This window comes from Mobula birostris, unplaced genomic scaffold (genome assembly GCF_030028105.1).
Source record: "Mobula birostris isolate sMobBir1 unplaced genomic scaffold, sMobBir1.hap1 scaffold_268, whole genome shotgun sequence".
In the NCBI taxonomy this organism is placed as follows: Eukaryota; Metazoa; Chordata; class Chondrichthyes; order Myliobatiformes; family Myliobatidae; genus Mobula; species Mobula birostris.
Genome location: NW_027275732.1, coordinates 848,406 through 870,089, shown reverse-complemented (window position 1 = coordinate 870,089; position 21,684 = coordinate 848,406). Strand labels below are relative to the sequence as shown.

At 46.5% G+C, this 21,684-nt stretch overlaps 1 protein-coding gene across 2 annotated transcripts in view; it reads left to right on the top strand.

Annotated features, from left to right (window-relative positions):
- Positions 1–21,684, top strand: part of LOC140192806 (nuclear RNA export factor 1-like) — an 86,060-nt gene that overhangs the window by 17,574 nt on the left and 46,802 nt on the right. For both annotated transcript variants that reach the window (XM_072250283.1, XM_072250284.1), the window contains one exon: positions 20,836–20,986. In XM_072250283.1, the coding sequence (XP_072106384.1) occupies positions 20,836–20,986 (151 nt within the window). The remainder of the gene's footprint in view (positions 1–20,835; positions 20,987–21,684) is intronic.

The following is a 21,684-nucleotide window of genomic DNA, read 5'->3' as shown; positions in this document are numbered from 1 at the left end:
GTACTCTTTTAACCGTATTTACATCCTTCCTTTCGGCAGGTGATTAAAACTGCACACAGTACTCCAAATTGGGCCTCACCAACGTGTTATACAATCTGAACATAACATCCCATCTCTTGTACTCAAGATGTTCATTTATGAAGACCAATGTGCCAAAAGCTTTCTTTGTGGTGCCATTTTCAATGAACTATGGACCTGTATTCCCAGATCCCTCTGTCCTTTGTCCTAACACACTCCTCAATGCCTGGCCATATCAATGGTCAACCCAAAATGTCGACGACCATTTTCCTTCGCCTGACCTGCTGAGTTCCTCTAGCAATTTGGTTTTCTTTTGCACATTGGTTGTTCGCTTGTGTAAATTTTATTTCTTCATTTTCCTGTAAATGTTGGCAAGAAAGTGAATCTCGGGGTGGTATATGGTGGCATATACGTACTTTGCTCGGACTGGAGGACCTGAGTAATAGGGAGAGATTGAATACGTTAGGACTTCATTCCCAAGAAGGTAGGAGGATGAGGGGAGATTTGATCGAGATATACAACCTTAATGAGGGGTATAAGGTAAATGCAAGCAGGCCTTTTGCACTGAAGTTGGGTGGGACTGCAACTAGACGTCATGGGTTAAGGGTGAAAGGTGAAATGCTGGAGGGGGGAACAACTGAGAGTGTGGAATGAGCTGCCAGCACAAGTGGTGCATGTGAGATCAATGTTTAAGAGTAATTTGGATAGGTACGTGCACGGGAGGGGTGTGGTCTGGGTGCAGGTCGATTGGACTAGGCAGTTTAAATGGCTTGGCACAGACTAGATGGGCCAAAGGGCCTGTTTCTATCGTGTACTTTTCAATGACTCTGACTCCATAATATAAAGAACAGTATGTTTTATTTTGTATGGTTTCATGAATCCTGTTTTTTTTTAATAGCTAAACCTCTGAATGAAATTATAGTGATGTACCTAAACGCAGTGGACTTTACCCCTCTTATTGGGAATTCCAAACATGGCATGTTCCTCATTTAAAAACAGATTTGGCTAGTTGGTATTAAATTAGTGGGGGTCACTCGTGTCACGTGGGGGGCATGGTGGAGATATGTCTCTACCAAAGGAGGTGTAAGGCGCTCTTTCCCTCTGCTGGCCTGCAAGGTGTGGCACCTGCTTAGCCCCCGATCAGGGTCACGTGGAGCCATGGGAACAGGCGGTTGATGGTTGTACGAGCAGCCGGTGCAGATCACAAGTCCTGTTTATGCGACCACTGACGCCAAGCAGACAAGAGTATTGATAATGGCTGGGGTCACCCGTCTTGTAAAGACACTGCCCAGAAGAAGGCAATGGCAAACCACTTCATGCTCATGGATCATGATCATAAGACATGGCGCATAATGATGAAACACAGTACATCAAAGAAAATCTTCCAAGTTTGGTAAACCTTTTCTAGCTGCATCCTGTTCCATCTGCACGGCAACAAGGAGTATGTGTGCGGGAGCATCTCAGTTATTGCACAGCCACGCAACCGCACAGCTTGGAGAGAAGTATGGCTATTTGAGACACGTGCCATTCCATCAAAACAAATTGGCTGTAGTCTTTGACAATCTTGGTTCTAGTTTTCTGTGTTATGTCAAAACAAGTTGACAATGATTTTGTTTTCTCTGTAATTGTCTCATTTTGAATTTGCATTTTAGTTTGGCATCTGTCAAAGCGCGGAAATGGGCCCTTTCATGCCAACCAAGGTTTCTACCTCAGCCTCACCCGTATTTTTCAAGAGGGTCCTAACATTGAGGCTCTGTGCAGGACGGAATGGTTAGATTAATCTCGGAGTAGATTGAAAGGTTCATAGGCTGAAGGGCCAATGTTGTGTGCTGTGGTATTCCTGTCTATCGTGTTCTTTCAAGCATTTGTAATTGTATCTGCATGCACCAGCTCGATCCATAGACCCTCCCTGCTCTGAGAATTTTTCCCTCAAGTCCCCTTTAAATCTAACCACTCTCACTTTGAACTTGTGCACCCTAGTTTTCTTACACTCCCCTATCCTGGGAAAAAGACTACGCCCCTCCCAATTTTGTAAACATCTATGTGTATGTCACCACTCGGCCTGCTTTGCTTTAGGGAAAACAGCCCCTGCGTTTCCAGTTTTGTAACTCAAGCTCTTTGCTCTTCAGTCTTGGCAACAACAATTTCACCAAAGCTGCGCACAATATTACAATGTCTTGTTGTCTCTTGCCAGTCAGCAACTAGTTGCTGTCTGGTTGTTGGTTAGGTTATCTTTATCCAGAGCACGGTTCCGTCCTGATCACCAGAACTTATTAGCTGAGGCTTAGGGTCAATCATGGATGTTGTGTCCCAGCTGCCTATGAGAAACGCAATCCTGGACGGTACATTTGGAGAGCAGCAGACTCCCCCCTCTCCCTGCAGCTGATGAGCCCAAAGGAACGGCAGAGACTGATGCAGTTTGACACCAGCAGTGTCACAGGAGTTGCCAGTCAGCGTTGAACTCAACGTAGGACTGCCTTAGGGATTCCAGCGCCGGACTTTTTCCTTGGGCTTTACTCCTGAAGCCTTTCCCATGAGTGGGTTTAGCCGCAAGATGGCGGAGGTTTGAGATCAGAGATTTTCTTCTAGATGGGCTACCAACCGCGGCTGATGAGCCCTATCTGCCCGAAGCGACTGGTTTTAAGGCGCCAGTAACCCGCCCCTTCCCCTTTCAGTAGAAACTGTTCTGCCATGCTTAGTAGCTAAGCCACACATGAAGGCCATGAGCTGGATTGGGGGTCAGAGGCTATTTGAGATGCACACCATTGGGACCATTTAATAGGTAGTGGGAGCTTGTCCCCATTACCTCCCCCGGCTATGACAACCTTACGAACGATGTTCAGTGTTCTAGTTGAGTTTGAGTTGGCGGTATTCATCACCAATCCAGTAATAAATTTCTTAGTGTCCATGAGGCTTCTTAACAATATTGCATAAGTTCAATAATACTCACTGGTCAGGTTCAGTCGTCGTGTTCAACTGCTGTCTTAGGACTGTCAGAGGTGAATGTCCAAGCTCAATTCTATAACTGTTGATTCTCTACCACAATACAGACTGGAACTGTGCAAATACACATTCAAGATGGTGTCTTAGAGAACTATCACACAGATGCAGCCCTTTGGCCCAGCGAGTCCATGTCTTCCATGGTGCCCACCCAACCAAGTCCCAAATTCCTGCCTTCAGCCCATATCCCTATTCCTCCACATATTTCTTAAGTGAAACTTGCACCTGCCTCAACCAAGAACAACAGTTCCATACACTCGTCACGGTCTACGTAAAGGACGACGGTCCCATACACTCGTCACAGTCTACGTAAAGGACGACGGTCCCATACACTCGTCACAGTCTACGTAAAGGACGACGGTCCCATACACTCGTCACGGTCTACGTAAAGGACGACGGTCCCATACACTCGTCACGGTCTACGTAAAGGACGACGGTTCCATACACTCGTCACGGTCTACGTAAAGGACGACGGTCCCATACACTCGTCACGGTCTACGTAAAGGACGACGGTCCCATACACTCGTCGCGGTCTAAGTAAAGGACGACGGTCCCATACACTCGTCGCGGTCTACGTAAAGGACGACGGTCCCATACACTCGTCACAGTCTACGTAAAGGACGACGGTCCCATACACTCGTCACAGTCTACGTAAAGGACGACGGTCCCATACACTCGTCACGGTCTACGTAAAGGACGACGGTTCCATACACTCGTCACGGTCTACGTAAAGGACGACGGTCCCATACACTCGTCACAGTCTACGTAAAGGACGACGGTCCCATACACTCGTCACGGTCTACGTAAAGGGCGACGGTCCCATACACTCGTCACGGTCTACGTAAAGGACGACGGTCCCATACACTCGTCACAGTCTACGTAAAGGGCGACGGTCCCATACACTCGTCACGGTCTACGTAAAGGGCGACGGTCCCATACACTCGTCACAGTCTACGTAAAGGGCGACAGTCCCATACACTCGTCACGATCTACGTAAAGGGCGACAGTCCCATACACTCGTCACGGTCTACGTAAAGGACGACGGTCCCATACACTCGTCACAGTCTACGTAAAGGGCGACAGTCCCATACACTCGTCACGGTCTTCGTAAAGGGCGACGGTCCCATACACTCGTCACGGTCTACGTAAAGGGCGACGGTCCCATACACTCGTCACGGTCTACGTAAAGGACGACGGTCCCATACACTCGTCACAGTCTACGTAAAGGGCGACGGTCCCATACACTCGTCACAGTCTACGTAAAGGGCGACAGTCCCATACACTCGTCACGGTCTTCGTAAAGGGCGACGGTCCCATACACTCGTCACAGTCTACGTAAAGAGCGACGGTCCCATACACTCGTCACAGTCTACGTAAAGGGTGACGGTCCCATACACTCGTCACAGTCTACGTAAAGGACGACGGTCCCATACACTCGTCACGGTCTACGTAAAGGACGACGGTCCCATACACTCGTCACAGTCTACGTAAAGGGCGACGGTCCCATACACTCGTCACGGTCTACGTAAAGGACGACGGTCCCATACACTCGTCACAGTCTACGTAAAGGGCGACGGTCCCATACACTCGTCACGGTCTACGTAAAGGGCGACGGTCCCCTACACTCGTCACAGTCTACGTAAAGGGCGACAGTCCCATACACTCGTCACGATCTACGTAAAGGGCGACAGTCCCATACACTCGTCACGGTCTACGTAAAGGACGACGGTCCCATACACTCGTCACAGTCTACGTAAAGGGCGACAGTCCCATACACTCGTCACGGTCTTCGTAAAGGGCGACGGTCCCATACACTCGTCACGGTCTACGTAAAGGGCGACGGTCCCATACACTCGTCACGGTCTACGTAAAGGACGACGGTCCCATACACTCGTCACAGTCTACGTAAAGGGCGACGGTCCCATACACTCGTCACAGTCTACGTAAAGGGCGACAGTCCCATACACTCGTCACGGTCTTCGTAAAGGGCGACGGTCCCATACACTCGTCACAGTCTACGTAAAGAGCGACGGTCCCATACACTCGTCACAGTCTACGTAAAGGGTGACGGTCCCATACACTCGTCACAGTCTACGTAAAGGGCGACGGTTCCATACACTCGTCACGATCTAAGTAAAGGACGACGGTCCCAAACACTCGTCACGGTCTACGTAAAGGGCGACGGTCCCATACACTCGTCGCGGTCTACGTAAAGGGCGACGGTCCCATACACTCGTCGCGGTCTACGTAAAGGGCGACGGTCCCATACACTCGTCGCGGTCTACGTAAAGGGCGACGGTCCCATACACTCGTCGCGGTCTACGTAAAGGGCGACGGTCCCATACACTCGTTGCGGTCTACGTAAAGGACGACGGTCCCATACACTCGTCGCGGTCTACGTAAAGGACGACGGTCCCATACACTCGTCGCGGTCTACGTAAAGGGCGACGGTCCCATACACTCGTCGCGATCTAAGTAAAGGACGACGGTCCCAAACACTCGTCGCGGTCTACGTAAAGGGCGACGGTCCCATACACTCGTCGCGGTCTACGTAAAGGGCGACGGTCCCATACACTCGTCGCGGTCTACGTAAAGGACGACGGTTCCATACACTCGTCGCGGTCTACGTAAAGGGCGACGGTCCCATACACTCGTCACGGTCTACGTAAAGAAGTTGCCCCAGTGACCCACTAAAGTCTTTCCCCTATCACCTGAAATCTGTGCCCCCTAGTTTTGTGGAAAATGCTGTTATCTATGCCTCTTATAATTTTAAACATGTCTGCAATGTTGCCCTTCATTTGCCTGTGTTACAAGGAATAAAGACTTAGCCAAATGTGCCTAACTGCAAATACAAAACTGTCATATTTAATCCTTGTAGGGAGAAGCTAGTGTGGCACTAAGGAAGCCATTTAACTCTTTGAGAGTTCTGGTGCAGAGTTTGAATCTGAAACACTGGCATTTCCTTTCCTCACAAACGGGCTGCTTTACCTGCTGAGTTCAATCCTTTAAGCTTCCACTGTTTGTAACGCAGTAAGAATCACAATCATAAAACCATAAGAGGCGGGAGCAGAATTAGACTTCTTGAGGTTGAGGTTCTAAATTGGAGAAGGGCCAATTTTGATGGTATCAGAAATGATTTGGCAAGTGTGGATTGGGACAGGCTGTTTCCGCAAAGGTGTACTTGGAAAATGGGAGGCCTTGAAAAATGAAACTTTGAGAGTACAAAGCTTCTCTGTACCTGCCTGGAGATAACGAGTGTAGGGAACCTTGGTTTTCAAAAGATATTGAGGCCCTGGTTAAGAGAAAATAGGAAGTGCAAAGCAACTACAGGCAAGTAGAAACAAATGGGGTGCTGAAGAAGTACCAGAAATGTGAGAAAACACTTGAGAAAGAAGTGTTAAAAGGAGGCATGAAGTTTGCTCTAACAGACAAAGTGAAGGAGAATCCTAATTCATTCCATAGGTATGTTAAAAGCAAAAGGATTGCAAGGGGCAAAATGAATCTTCTGGAAGACCAGGATGGTAATCCATGTGTGGAGCTGAAACAGAGGGGGGAAGATCTTAAATGCAGTTTGCATCTGTATTTCTTCAGCAGACAGATATCGGAGTCTATAGAAGTGAGGCAAAGCAGCATCAACTTCGTGGACCCTGTACGGATTACAGAGGATGTGTTTGCTACCCTGAGGCAAATCAGGGTGGATAAATCCCCAGGGTTTAACGGGGTGTTTCCCTCGGACCCTACAAGAGGCAAGCGCAGAAACTGTGGGGCCCTAGCAGAGACAATTAAAGCATCGTTAGCGACAGTTGAGGCACCAGAGGATCAGAAGATAGCCAGGGTTGTTCCACTGTTTATTAAACACTCTAAGCAGAAACCATTTAATTACAGGCTGGTGAGTCTGACATTAGCTGTTGGAAGAGACTGGATATATACGTATTTCGATAGACAATACTGATTAAGGATAGTGAGCATGTCTTCGTGCCTGGTAGGTCATGTCTAACCAATCTTATAGAGGAAATTATCAGTAAAGTGGATGAAGGCGAGGCAGTGGATGTTATGTCGACTTTACTGAGGTATTTGACAAAGTCCTGCGTGAAGGGCTGGTCAAGAAGGTTCAGTCACTCAGCATTCAGGATGAGGTAGTAAATTGGATTAGGGTTAGGATTAGGTTTTGGCTTCAAGGGAGAAGCCAGAGAGTGGTGGTAGATGGTTGCCTCTTTGACTGGAGGCCTGTGACTAGTGGAGTGCCAGAGGGATCGGTGCTGGGCCCATTGTTGTTTGTCATCTATATCAACGATCTGGATGATAATGTGGTCAACTGGATCAGCAAGTTTGTAGATGACACCCAAGACTGGGGCTGTAGTAGATAGTGAGGAAGGCTATCATGGCTTGCAGAGGGGTCTGTCTCATCTGGAAAACAGGGCTGGAAAATGGCAGGTGGATTATAATGCAGACAAGTGCGGGGTTTTGCACTTACAAGTGTGAGGTAGGGCACTGAGGAGTGTGGTAGAACAAAGGGATCTGACAATACAGGTCCATAATTCGTTGGAAGTGGTGTCACAGGTAGATGGGGTCGTAAAGAAAGCTTTTGGCAAATTATCCTTCATAAATCATAAGTATTGAGTGCAGGAGTTGTGATGTTATGTTGAAGTTGTGTAGGACGTTGGTGAGGCCTAATCTGGAGTATTGTGTGCAGTTTAGATCGCCTACCGACAGGAAAGACACAAACAGTACAGAGGAAATTTACAAGGATGTTGCTGGGTCTGGAGGACCCGAGTTAAAAGGAAAGATTAAGTAGGTTAAGACTGTATTCTTTAGAATGTAGAAGATTGAATTATGAAGAATATAGAGTAAACAGAAGCATTTTCCACTAAGGTTGGGTGGGACTATAACCAGAGGTCATGGGTTAAGGGTGAAAGGTGAGAAATTTATGGGGAACATGGAAAATTTCTTCACTCAGGGAGTTGTGAGGGTGTAGAGTGAGTTTGATTTCAACTTTTTAAGAGAAGTATCTTAACTCAACCTTCTCCCACTGAGTATGTTCTATCTGTGAAGCCTGTTCTGTTGACTAGATTTTCTATGCAATGTCTTTAAGATGACTTCCCCTCTTATTAAGGCCACAGAACAGGAGCACAATTAGGCCATTTGGCCCATTGAGCTGCTGCACCATTTATCATGGCTGATTTATTAACCCTCTCGACCCCATTCTCCTGACTTTTCCCTGTAATCTTTGACTCCCTGACTAATCAAGAATCTGTCAACCTCAGCTTTAAATGGCTTGGCCTCCACTGCCGCCTGTGGCAATGAATTCCACAGATTCACCAATCTCTGGCTTTCCATCCACCCATAGTTAATCGGGCTCTCATCTGCATTCTCCATCTCCTTTCTGTTCTCCACTCTCTCCTCCCTCCTAGATTGAAACGGATTTTTACCTCTGTTTGGAATGTAATTTGTTCAGCGTCCAATGTACAGTGTAGGACGAGGTAAAACTAATTGAAGTTCGAGTTTAATTGTCATGAACACAGCCAGATGAAAGTGTTTCTCCAGGGCCCAGTACCAACAGTCACACACAGCACAAGGCACGTTTAGCACAAAAATGGTAGCAGCAAGTATACGGTCACACAGGAGTGTATAATGTAGCCCAAGCCCTGAGTGACTTGTCCGTAAATTGATGGATGTGTGGGTGTTACTAGCAAGAACAAGAGGTCTGCAGACAAATGTATGCACACAGGCATGTCATTCCACCGATTGAGCACTGGAGGGCAGCACCAATGGGAGGGACCAGTCCCCCAACTCGGCATGGACACTGCCTCTGGTGTCTCTTCCCCTGGACTGCAGCAATAGGCAAGCCAGTGGTTTGGGGCCTAATCCTGGCTGCAACCGAGGCCACGCAGCTTCCCTGCCGTCTGTCTCTCCAGTTCAGACTTGCAGCGTTTTACATTCCAACGTTCGATAGGGTCTTGCGATCGCAAAAGAAATGTCCACAACGGTCACTCGCAGTAATAACAGAACGCAGGATAAAGTGTCACAGGTCCATACCGTGCACAGCAGGTAGGCATTAGGATGCAAGGTGATAGTGAGGTCCATAAGACCAAGGAGCAGAATTTGGCCGTTCCAGTTCCTAGTTCCTCCAGCGTTTTGTGTGTTGGACTTTCATTATATCGGCTACTTTAGTGTAAATACTTTTATCAAAATATGTATACAGAATACAGTAGGCAGCCATGAAACAAAGGAACCCCACGAAACTCTGTTCAAGAAAACATCAAACACTCATTGCACAAAAAAAGAATAAATTGCATAAATGGCTGACAGCAAGCGAACATGGAATATCAAAGCTGAAGCCAGGAGTCCAGATGTATTCGGTTAGTTCAGTTCAGCCTCGTGCTGCCAGCCCACTGCAGGCCACAGGGCCTTTCTTCGACAGCCTCACTGATCAATCCTTGCAGCGTGGAGCACAAGCTGCTGCGCTTTCCACCGGCAGCAACTAGCGAGAGGGAGAGGCAGACCACCCACCCTCCACTCTCGTCGTCACCGACTGCTGAGGCAGCAGAGTGAGTCTGACGTCTGTGCTGTGCCAAGCTGTGCGGTTTCTTGTAGTCATGGGGAGAGCATACTAAGCTGTGATGCTTTCTGTGGGGCGTGTCGAAGTGAGGGATTCTCAGGAAATGGAGATGCTGGTGGACGTTCTTGAGTCTGCATTTGGAGAAGAAAAGGCTGCAGTTCACCCCTGGAAACTCATCATTCTGTGCCGTGTCGAAATGACATCATCATCATTCTGTGCTGTGTCATAAAACGTGGGCGATCACAGTCTTTGACCATGATTGCTCTTGGCAAATTTTTCTACAGAAGTGATTTGCCATTGCTGCCTTCTGGGCAGAGTCTTTAAAAGTCAGGTGACCCCAGCCGTGATCAATACTCTTCAGAGATTGTCTGCCTGGCGTCAGTGGTCACATAGCTAGGACTCGTGATGTGCACTAGCTGTTTGAGGAAGGACATTCTTGCTATTGAGGGAGTGCAGCGTAGGTTCACAAGGTTAATTCCCGGGATGGCGGGACTGTCATATGTTGAAAGATTGGAGTGACTGGGCTTGTATACACTGGAATTTAGAAGGCTGAGAGGGGATCTTATTGAAACATATAAGATTATTAAGGGATTGGACACGCTGGAGGCAGGAAGCATGTTCCCGCTGATGGGTGAGTCCAGAACCAGAGGCCACAGTTTAAGAATTAGGGGTAGGCCATTTAGAACGGAGTTGAGGAAAAACTTTTTCACCTAGAGAGTGGTGGATATATGGAATGCTCTGCCCCAGAAGGCTGTGGAGGCCAAGTCTCTGGATGCTTTCAAAAAAGAGATGGATAGAGCTCTTAAAGATAGCAGAATCAAAGGTTATGGGGATAAGGCAGGAACTGGATACTGATTGTGGATGATCAGCCATGATCACAGTGAATGGCGGTGCTGGCTCGAAGGGCCGAATGGCCTACTCCTGCACCTATTGTCTATTGTCTGTCCACCACCTGCACCCATTTCTTCATGTGTCCCTGATCTGAGGGGTAAGTAAGTGCTACACCTTGCCCAAGGGTGACCTGCAGGCCAGCGGAGGGAAGGAACACCTTACACCTCCTTGGGTAGAACCATATCTCCACCTCGCCACCATGGAGCGAGCATCTCTTAATTCAAGTTAAGGGAAGCAGGAGTGTGTAGCAGTATGCTATTACAGTGCTAGCAGTCAGGGTTCAATTCCTGCTGCTCTCTTTAAGGTGTTTGTATGTTTCTCCTGTGACCACATTGGTTTCCTGCAGGTGCTCCAGTTTTTTTTTCACAATCCAAACACATACGAGTTGTGTTGTCATTGGAGAGAGTCCAGAAGAGGTTCACGGTGATTCAGTAATGAAGGGGTTAAGATATGAGGAGAGTTTGGCAGCTTTGGGCCTGTACTCACTGGAATTCAGAGGGTCTCATTCAAACCTACCGAATGTTGAAAGGTTTAGATCGGGTAGATGTGGAAAGTTGAGGGATGACCCTTTTAGAACAGAGGTAAGGAGGAATATTTTTAGCCAGAAAGTAGTGAATGTGTGGAATGCTCTGCCATAGACTGTGGGGGAAGCCCAGTCCACGTGGATATTTAAGGCAGAAGCTGATAGTTTCCTGATTGGTCAGGGCATCAAAGGATATGGCGAGAAGGAGGTGTATGGGGTTGAGTGGGATCTGGGATCAGCCATGATGGAATGGTGGAGCAGACTCGATGGGCTGAATGGCCTGTTTCTGGTCCTATGCCTTATGATCTATTAGATACATGGGAGTGAAAGGGCTACACAGGCTCATTGGGCCAGAAGTAGCTGTTACCACACTGTACACTAAGCAAATGTACTTTTTAACAAATCAATCTTCACTATTTCAGCACTGTTAATAGTAACACTGTGCACTGACTGCATCGATCCCCTCTCTCACTGACGTCAATGACCAGCTCTCGAGAACAGTTTGTAGGTTTCTGGAAAGGTACTGGCTCAGTTCCTGGATGAAACATTAGAAGTTGCACAAGTTGGAAGTAGACACTCTGTTTCATACCATTGCTGTACAGGATGGAGACCCTCTTGTGTGGAAGTGTACAGCAGAGAAACCGGCTATTTATCTGAAATATTCTACACTTCTCCTTTATAAAAATGATTCATACAAACACCTTCCACATTTGCTATACAGCCCCAACACTGTAACCTCTTACATTCCTTCCTCCTAGCAATCGCACTTCCCCTATTAAGGGTGATTTATATTTCTGTGTACTAGCTTACGCTGTAGCCTACGCAAGTGGGCTACGCTGTTGTGAGCATTTATACTTGTGCGTTGGTGTGTCTGTGTCACTCTGCAATTCACTGCCAAAACGCTAGTTGACGGTGGGATTTCTGTGTCACTGTGTTGAGTTTCTTCGTGTTGAAACTAAACACGAAGAAACTCAAACTTCGAACAATGGCGACTGAAACTGAAGGAGGGTGAATTTTCTGTGCTTGTCGGGCTGCTGAGAGACATGGACGAGGAAATGCATTTCAAATATATTCGGATGTCAGCAGGTAGATTTGACGATTTGGTTCATTGTCTCCAACCATTTATTTCGCATCTGTGTATGCACAGTATACTCAGAGACAGGCAATCACCATTCGAGTTTTAGCTTCATGTTGAAGTCAACAGGCTGTAGCAGCTAGCTGCAAACTGGCGTCAAGCACAGGGTCCTCCATAATTTCGGAGGTCTGTAAAGCTTTATGGAAAGCATTGCAGCCAGAGTTCCTTCCCTGCCCTTCAGTCGCCCAATGGGAAGCTATTGCAGCGTAGGAGGAAATGCGATGCTATCAAGCGGACCAATCACAGTTGTTTCGGTCTGCATTGCCGCAACGCATAGTTACATTTTGAGAGAGGTGCGCGTTAGGCTACGGTGTAGGGTTGGCATAGAGTACATCGTAGGTACGTGGCTACGCTGTGCCTACGGCGTACATTTGACGCACAAGTATAAATCAGCCTTTAGTGTTGTAGTTCCTCATTCCGTTGTAGCAGTCTTAAAACTTAAAACATAGGAGCAAGTTAGGCCATTCAGCCCATCAAGTCTGCTCTGTCATTCCATCATGGCTAATTTATTGTCCCACCCAACCCCGTTCTCCTGCCTTCTCCCCGTAACCTTTGACGCCCTGACTAATCAAGAGTCTATCAGCCTCCGTTTTGCATATTCTCAGTGACTCGGCCACCACCGCTGTCTGGCGATGAATTCCACAAATTCACTGCCCTGTGGTTAAAGTTCTTCATGAACTTCCTTGTTGCCGTGTTGGACAGGACCAAGCGAGACAAAAGTTAGTGCTGCATATGTAATACACAACAAATTAACATTTTAAAAGAGCTTTGGGTCTAGACCTCTGAGATGTAGAGTTTGCCGTCCCCCAGGTGATTCACTTTGGTCTTACAACACTTAACGCAGCAAACGAGAATTCCGAGAAGCGTGGTTTTCTGCAAACAATCTGTAAGCAGACGTGTAGACCTCAACCATATTTAACGAGTCAATGCGGGTAGAATTCCAGACCACAGCGCACTGACGAGATTTCCACCCTACATCACCATTCTGTTTCCGTGACGACGCCCAATCAGCTGATTGATGAGTCTGTAAAGGCCAGGCCGTCTGAGGGCCCAGCACAATTAACAACGCACTGATGTCTCCTCGTGTGGAGACAAAACATTTACAAATGAATTGCCAGGATTGGAGAACAGCTCAGCCTAATTTACAACACCACATTTGATTTGGGATTTTCCCACCGCTGTCTGTAAGAAGTTTGTATGTTCTCCCCGTGACTGAGTTTCCTCCCACATTCCAAAGTACAGAGCCTTTTGCACAGTGGTGTAGTAATTTTACGTATTGTACTGTACTGCTGCCCCAAAAAAGAAAACAAATTTCATGACATACGTGAGTGATGCTAAACCTGATTCTGAAAAGGGTCTACTCCAATTCCCATCGATACAAATTTACCTGTTGAAATTCAGATGCTCCCTCCCCTTCGTCAAACATGGCTAACGAGAAATCTACAACGCATTACAGGTCCTTCAGCCCATATTGTGCCGACCATGTAACCCGCTCTAGAAACTGCCTCGAATTTCCCTAGCACATAGCCCTCTATTTTTCTGAACTCCATGTACCTGTCTAAGAGGCTAAGACCCTATTGTATCTACTTCCACTGCGGCCGCAGGCGTGCATTCCACGCACCCACCATTCCCTGTGTGAAAAGCTTTCCCCTGGCATCCCCTCAGTAGCTTAAAGCTATGCCCCCTTGTGTTAGCCATTTCACTCCTGGGGAAATGTCTCTGGCTATCCACACGATCAATGTACCTCCTCCTCCGTCGCTCCAAGGAGAAAAGGCCAAGTTCACTCAACCTATTCTCATAAGTCAAAGCCAACGTAAAAGCAAAAGAGAGCAAAAATTAGTGGGAAGTTTGTGGTAAAGAGGATTCCAGAAGTTTCTTCAGATACTTAAAGTGTAAAAGAGAGGCGAGAGTAAATATCGGAACGCTGGAAAATGATGCTGTTGAGATAGTAATGGGCATGAGAAAATGGCAGATGATCTGAATAAGCCTTTTGCATCAGTCTTCACTGTGGAGGACACCAGCTGTATGCCACATACAGTCAGGGGGCAGAAGTTACTGAGGGGGGTGGATTTCATGGGAAACTGAAAGGTCTGAAGGTGGGTAAGTCACCTGGGCCAGATGGTGTACAACCCAGGTCCTGAAAGGAGGCTGAAGAGATTGTGGAGGCATTAATAATGATCTTTCAAGAATCAGTGGATCCTGGCATGGTTCTATAGGAATGAAAAATTGCGACTGTTATTCCACGCTTCAAGAAGGGAGAGAGGCGGAAGACAGAAATTATAGGCCAGTTAATCTGACCTCTGGTTGGGAAGATGTTGGAGTCAATTGTTAAGGATGTGGTTTTGGGATACTTGGAGGCACATGATGAGATAGGCCATGGTCTCCTCAAGGGAAAGTCTTGCCTGACAAAGCTGTTGGAAACCTTTGAAGAAATAACAAGCAGGATAGACAAAGGAGAATTAGTTGATGTTGTGCACTTTGATTTTTCAAAAGGCCTTTGTCAAGATGCCACACACAAAGCAGAGAAGATTCTAGGATGAGTGGAGCATTGGCTGATTGGCAGGAGGCAAAGAGTTGGAATAAAGGGAGCCTTTTCTGGCTGGTTGCCTGTGACTAGTGGTGTTCCACTGGAGTCTGTATTGAGACCAATTATTTTTACATTATATGCCAGTGATTTGGACGATGAAGTTGAAGGCTTTGTGGCCAAGTTTACAGGCAATACAAAGACAGGTGGAGGAGCAGGTAGTTTTGAGGAAGCAGAAAGGCTAGAGAAGGACTTAAACAGGTCAGGAGAATGGGCAAAGAAATGGCAGATGGAATACAGTGTCAGGAAGTGTATGGGCATGCACTTTGGTAGAAGAAATAAAAGCGTAGACCGTTTTCTAAATGAAGGGTAACATTCAAAGTTCTGAGGTGCAAGGGAACTTGGGAGTCCTTGTCCAGGATTCCCGGAAGGTTAATTTGCAGGTTGAGTTGGTGGTGAGGAAGGCAAATGCAATTCGAGAGGACTAGAATTTAAAAGCAAGAATGTAAGATTGAGGTTTTATAAGACACCAGTAAGGCTTCATTTGGAGTATTGTGAGCAGTTTTGGGCCCCTTATTTAAGAAAGGATGTACTGACATTGGAAATGATTCCGGGATTGAAAAGCAGGTCATACGAGGAGTGTTTGATGGCCCTGGGCCTGTATTCACTGGAATTCAGAAGAATGAGGGGTGACCTGATCGAAACCTATCGAATGGTGAAAGACCAAAATAGAGTGGATGTGGAGAGGATGTTTCCGTGAGTGGGAAAGGGCACAACCTTAGAACAGAAGGTTGTCCATTTAGAGCTCAATGTGGGGTAGTTTCTTAAGCCAGAGTGATGAATCTGTGGAAGTTGTTGCCCCAGGCAGCTGTGGAGACCAAATCATTTAAGGCGGAGGTTGATAGATTCTTGGTTAGTCAGGACACGAAGGGATATGGGGAGAAGGCAAGAGATTGGGGTTGGAGGAAATGGGTCAGCCATGATGAAATGATGGATTGAACTCGATGGGCCAAATGGCCTAATTCTGTTCCGAGATCTTATTACCTTGTCGATTCTCATCAGCATATTTGTCATGTTTATAGTTTCTGTTCCTTCCTTGCAAAACGTCAGATAAAGATCACCTTAATTTGTCGCATCTGCATGGAAACACGCGCTGACATGCATTGTTTTCATCAAGTCAGATCAGTTGGGGAGCAGTCTGCGAGTGTCACCGCACTTCACGTGCTGATGTATTATTCGCACGATTTACTAACCCGAACCTGTACGACTGCGGAATGCGGGAGGAGACCGGTGTACGGGCAAACAGACAGTGGCGGGAATCGGATCCGGATTGCCGATTGTTGGTGCTATAAAGTGATTGCACCACCAATTTAGTGTTTTTGTCTGCTGTCGGTGCTTTTCAACATAATTTACATTGTTAGGGGCATTAGCAAAGTTAAATAAACATGTCTGAAGGTTGTTAAAACCATGTATTCTGATAAAGAACAAAAAGTCCCGAAAGTATAATTGGGAAGGGGTGATCTAAGCTGAGGCCTTTCGTCTGCCCTGAAGGGTTAAGGGGCAGGTGATTACTAGAGATTGTAAAGATCATGAAGATTTATAGCTATGTCAATGTTATCCTCATCAATTCATGGACGAGTAATGAGAGTAGAAATTCACAGTATCACAGGTCATTACGACGAGCTTGTGTGAATTAAGGCTGGAGTACAGTATTTCCTGCTAAAAAAATCATTGTTGAGACAGGATCCGGAAACTGTTAAGAGGATTAAAAGTTTTCAAAAAGGAATATCCAAGGACGTAGGTTGGTGTATCACTGGCGTTTTAGACTAGATGGCTCATGAAGATAAACAGCATGTGATTCTAGTTTTCTTTAGCTTTATCAAGGATTTGTGTTATCAGGTATTTGTTTTAGCATTCAACTTTATTTTGCATAAGCAATCAGTGTGATTTAGAAACCAATCCCAGTGTACACATACTGTGGACTTTATCACTTGTCTGTTTCCTGATGTTTTTTGCATAAACCCGATTACAGGGAACATTAGCATTTACACCTATAAGAGGAGAGGAGAGTGCATTTCTCCCTTCCTCTTTTAAAAATCTTTCAGAAAGAGGGTCTTGCGTTTGCCCGGCACCGTGTGAATGATTACTGAAACCATCACATTGCAGCGCAATCCAATGGCTTATTTGTGCATTAGATGCAGTTTTACATCAGCAAGGCTAGGCAGAGGAGGGGTTCCCATCTTTTTATTATGCCATGGACCCTTGCCATGAGCTGAAGGAGAAGGCCGGAGTTAGAGGAATGAATGTTTAAATGGTGGAGAAGGACTGCTTGCCTGCGATGTTGGTACCTGTCCAATGCATCTATCACTGGGTTGGCTAGATTACACAGCCGTCAAACCCCATCTCTTCCCTTCTCCCGGATTCGTCTCGGAGAGCTGCATCATTATCACCTCGTAGCAAGCACATTCCTGCTGGCACTCAGTGGCTTGAACGTCGACTGTCCATTTCCCTCGGCAGATGTTGTCTGACCTTTTGTTAGTCGGGATTCCAGCAGCTGTGCTATCTTGTATCTTCATTATTCCCCTCTTTCAGGTAAAGTGTGGCACTTAAATTGTGCATTTGTGCTTCTTTTGGAGTCAGACTTCAGCACAGTGCACTGATGAGAGGGTGGTGTATCTTGGATGAAAAGAAAGATTGAAACCCAATTCACTCTTTCCCATGCTGGCAGACTCTGCGGAGAAGACCGTAGTCGTTCCTGGCTCCCTGGCTGATGTTTGTCCCTCAGTCAGCATCATGTAACAGTTAGTTTTTGTCAGAGCCTGCCTTTGTACATGTGTGTCTGAGGTTTGCGGTGGCTGTGGGTGGCTTTATGCAAATTGAACTAAATCACTTCCGATCTTTATTTAAAAATTCTGCCGTATTGTAATGCTGTTCCCTAAAGGCTTGTAACTGCTGGGAAATTAATTAATTCCTTCTCATTGCACAATACCAGATCTGTGGAACTTCAGTTCCACCCATGCTGATCTGGAAAACCACGTCCTGTATAGTCGGTGGATTCAGCCTCTACCCCTGCCAGTTTTTTTTTGTTATTGAGATTCAGCACAGAACAGGCCATTCCGGCTTTCTGAGCCGCGCCTCCCAGCAATCCCCTGATTTAACGCTAGCCTAATCACGGTACGGCTTACGATGACCTATAACCTACCAATCGGACTGTGAGAGGAAGCCCACGCGGTCACAGGGAGAACAGGCAGCGGTGGGGATTGAACCCGTGTTGCCCAGTCTACAAAGTGGCTGTATTACCGATACTGTCTCCAATGATCCCTTTCCCTCGTGTACCTGTTCTCAACACTCAGTGTACAATGCTCACATTGAGGGCATGTGGCTGCCCCCAGCTCGTCCTGCATGTGATAAATAAATCTGAATCTGCCCCTTTCTGGTTCTTCTGTTCTCCCTCAACCTAGTTCTACTGCTTCATTTATTGAGTAGGATCCTGTCTCTCTGCTTCCGTTCTCCTGTCCTTTATCATCGGGAATAATCCTCTTTTCCTCCCCACATCTTTTCAACCTGGTTCCTTCTCTTCACTCAACTTCACTCACCCTTCATTGAAATGTTCACACATCCTATGGATTCACTTTCAAGGACTCTTCAACTCGTGTTCTTACAAATAATAAATAATTTGAAATAGGAGCAGGAGTAGGCCATCTGGCCCCTCAAGCCTGCTCTGCCATTCAATAAGATCATAGCTGATTTGACCATGGACTCATCTCCACCTACCTGCCTTTTCCCCATAACCTTTAATTCCCCTACTATGCAAAAATCTATCCAACCTTGTCTTAAATGTATTTACTGGTAGCCTCCCCTGCTTCATTGGGAAGAGAATTCCACAGATTCACCACTCTTTGGGAAAAGCAGTTCCTCCTCATCTCCATTCTAAACTTACTCCCCTGAATCTTGAGGCTATGTCCCCTAGTTCTAGTCTCACCTACCAGTGAAAACAATTTTTCTGCCTCTATCTTATCTATGCCTTTCATAATTTTACATGTTTCTATAAGATCTTCTCTCATCCTTCTGAATCCCAGAGAGTACAGTCCAGGCGACTCAATCTCTCCTCATGGTCTAACCCCCTCGTCTCTGGAATCAACCTGCTGAACTTCCTCTGTACTGCCTCCAAAGCCAGTATATCCTTCGTCAAGGAAGGAGACCAGAACTGTACGCAGTACTGCAGGTGTGCCCTCTGTGCATTTGCAGTATAGCCTCCCTGCTGTAAGTTCCATCCCTCTAGCAGTGAAAGCCAACATTCCCCCTGCCTTCTTGATAGCCTGCTGCACCTGCAAACCAACCTTTTGCAATTCACACAGAAAATTATTATCTATTTCTCCTCTTGAGTCCCCTCTTCCCTCCCTTTCTCCCACGGTCCACTCTCCTCTCGTATCAGATTCCTTCCTCTCCAGCCCTTTACCTTTCCCACCCACCCGGCTTCACCTGTCCTCCTTCCCCCTCCTCCCACTCCCCACCTTTTTATTCTGGTGTCCTCCCCCTTCCTTCTCAGTCCTGAAGAAGGGTCTAGTACTGAAATGTCAACTGTCTATTCATTTCCGTAGATGCTGCCTGACCAGCTGAGTTCCTCTGGCATTTTGTGTGTGTCGCTCTGGATTTCCAGCGACTGCAGGATCTTTTCTGATTATGATTTTTTTTCCCTTCTCTTTCTGTTTTTGCATAGTTCGTTGCCTTTTGCACACTGACTGACTGTCTATCCTGTTGGGGGCAGTCTTTCATTGATTCTGTGTTTCTTGGATTTATTGAACGCCTGCATGAAAGCAAAGCTCAGGGGTGTATATGGTGATGTGTGTACTTTGATAATAAATTGACTTTGTACTTCTTGTCCTGCTCAGCTACTTTAGTCCCCATCTCTTCATCAGCTTCGACATCAACATTCTCACCCTTGTGTCTCGATCCCCTCACAACCTCACCTAAGCGCATTTGACCCTTCTCTGGCCTTATGACCTCATAACTTGAACCATAAGACCGTCTTCAACTGTGGCCTCCTTTGCAACCACCACTGGGTTCAGTTGTCTGGCTACCAAGCTCTGAAGCTTCCCCTCTCATCTTGTCTCCCACTTACACTGGCTCTGAGAAGTTACCTCCTATCTCATAACATTCACCGTCCTTTCTCCTCCTTTCCTTTAGATTAACTTTTTTGTAGCTCTGTGATGTTTGTGGGTAAAGCTCTCTTTAGTTGGCATTTGCATTTTGACAATCACAGCAAACCACATAACTCTGAATTGTCATCCACCTGCCATGCAAACGACTTAAAACCTGTTCAAAGTACATTTATTATCACTATATACAACCTTGAGATTTGTCTCCTTATAGAAAAATGTACTTTGAACTTTAAAAGCAAAACTCCAGAGACTTGTGTGTCTATACTTAGTGGCCGCCTTATTTGGTACGGTAGTGGAAACCGCTGTGGTCTTCTGCTGCTGTAGCCTTGACGTGTTGTGTGTTCAGAGATGCTGTTCTGCTCACCACTGTTGTAACGTGTGGTTATTTGAGTTGCTGTCAGCTTGAACCAGTCTGGCCATTCTCCTCTGACCTCTCTCATTAACAAGGCACAGAACTGCCTCTCACTAGATTTTTTTCCCTCTCTGGTTTCACACCATTCTCTGTAAACTCCAGACACTTGTGTGTAAAGATCCCAGGAGATCAGCAGTTTCTGAGATACTCAAACCCCCCTGTCTGGCACCAACAGTCATTCCACCGTCAAAGTCACTTAGGTCACATTTCTTTCCCATTCTGGTGTTTGGTCTGAACAAGTGAACCTCTTGACCATGTCTGCATGCTCTTATGCATTGGCTGATCAGATATTTGCATTAAAGAGATGTACAGGCTATACTTAATGGAATGGCCAGTGAATGTATGCACATGTTTTCCCAATGAACTTGTGCATGTTCCAGGTTGTGATTGACCCTGAATGTTAGTGAGCCTCAGCTGAAAAGTGTCTCTGCTGTTTCCCGTCAGTGATATCCTGCTATGCAATCAATGTGGGAGGCTATCAGGATGGAGTACTACTCTGTTCATTTTTCCAATCTGATGAAGCCCTGTAATTGTGTAATTTGCAAAATTTGATACAGAAAGTTGATTCTATTATTTGTGATGTTTTGTAACCTCTTTACTTTGGTCCTCAGTTCACCCTATGGCTCCAGGCCGTCGCGACGCCCAGACAGTTGGTACGACCGTGATGGGGGACCCTCCAGTATTCATGTCACTGTGAAGCCAGGCGCGGAGAGGGGTGCAAGTAACAGCGCCAGCAATCGGAGGGGCTGGTATAAAATCACCGTAGGTGTCCATATCGGGAGCTATTCTGTTCTATATTAAAAACAACTTTGTGGGCCGAAGGGCCTGTACTGTACTGTGCTGTTATGTTATATGTATCTGCAGATGCTCAAGTTTGAGTGTAGCTTTATTTTGCTGGCCTCCTTAAGGGAAATGACTAATGTGTTCATGAAAGAATTCCTTGGAGACCCTTCACACACACATGCATCTGTCCCTCACTGTAAAATGAATCAAATAGTGCCTGACTTTTCCAACTCCTAATTCAGTAAATATGAATGTCTTCCCTCCATTTTTCCAAGCTTCGTTCTGTGCCGTGTCATATAATGTGGGCGATCATGGTCTTTCCATGACCATGATTGCCAGACCATGATTGCCCTTAACAAATTTTTCTACAGAAGTGGTTTGCCATTGCCTCCTTCTGGGCAGTGTCTTCACAAGACGGGTGACCCTATCCATTATCAATACTCTTCAGAGATTGTCTGCCTGGTGTCAGTGGTCACATAACCAGGACTTGTGATCTGCACTGGCTGCTCATACGACCACCCACCACCTGCTCCCATGGCTTCACGTCACCCTGATCGGGGGCTAAGCAGGAGCTACACCTTGTCCAAGGGTGACCTGCAGGCTAGCAGGGGAAGGAGCACCTTTGGTAGAAACGTATCCCTGCCCCGTTGCCAATAGTAACCATACCAAAAAAGCAG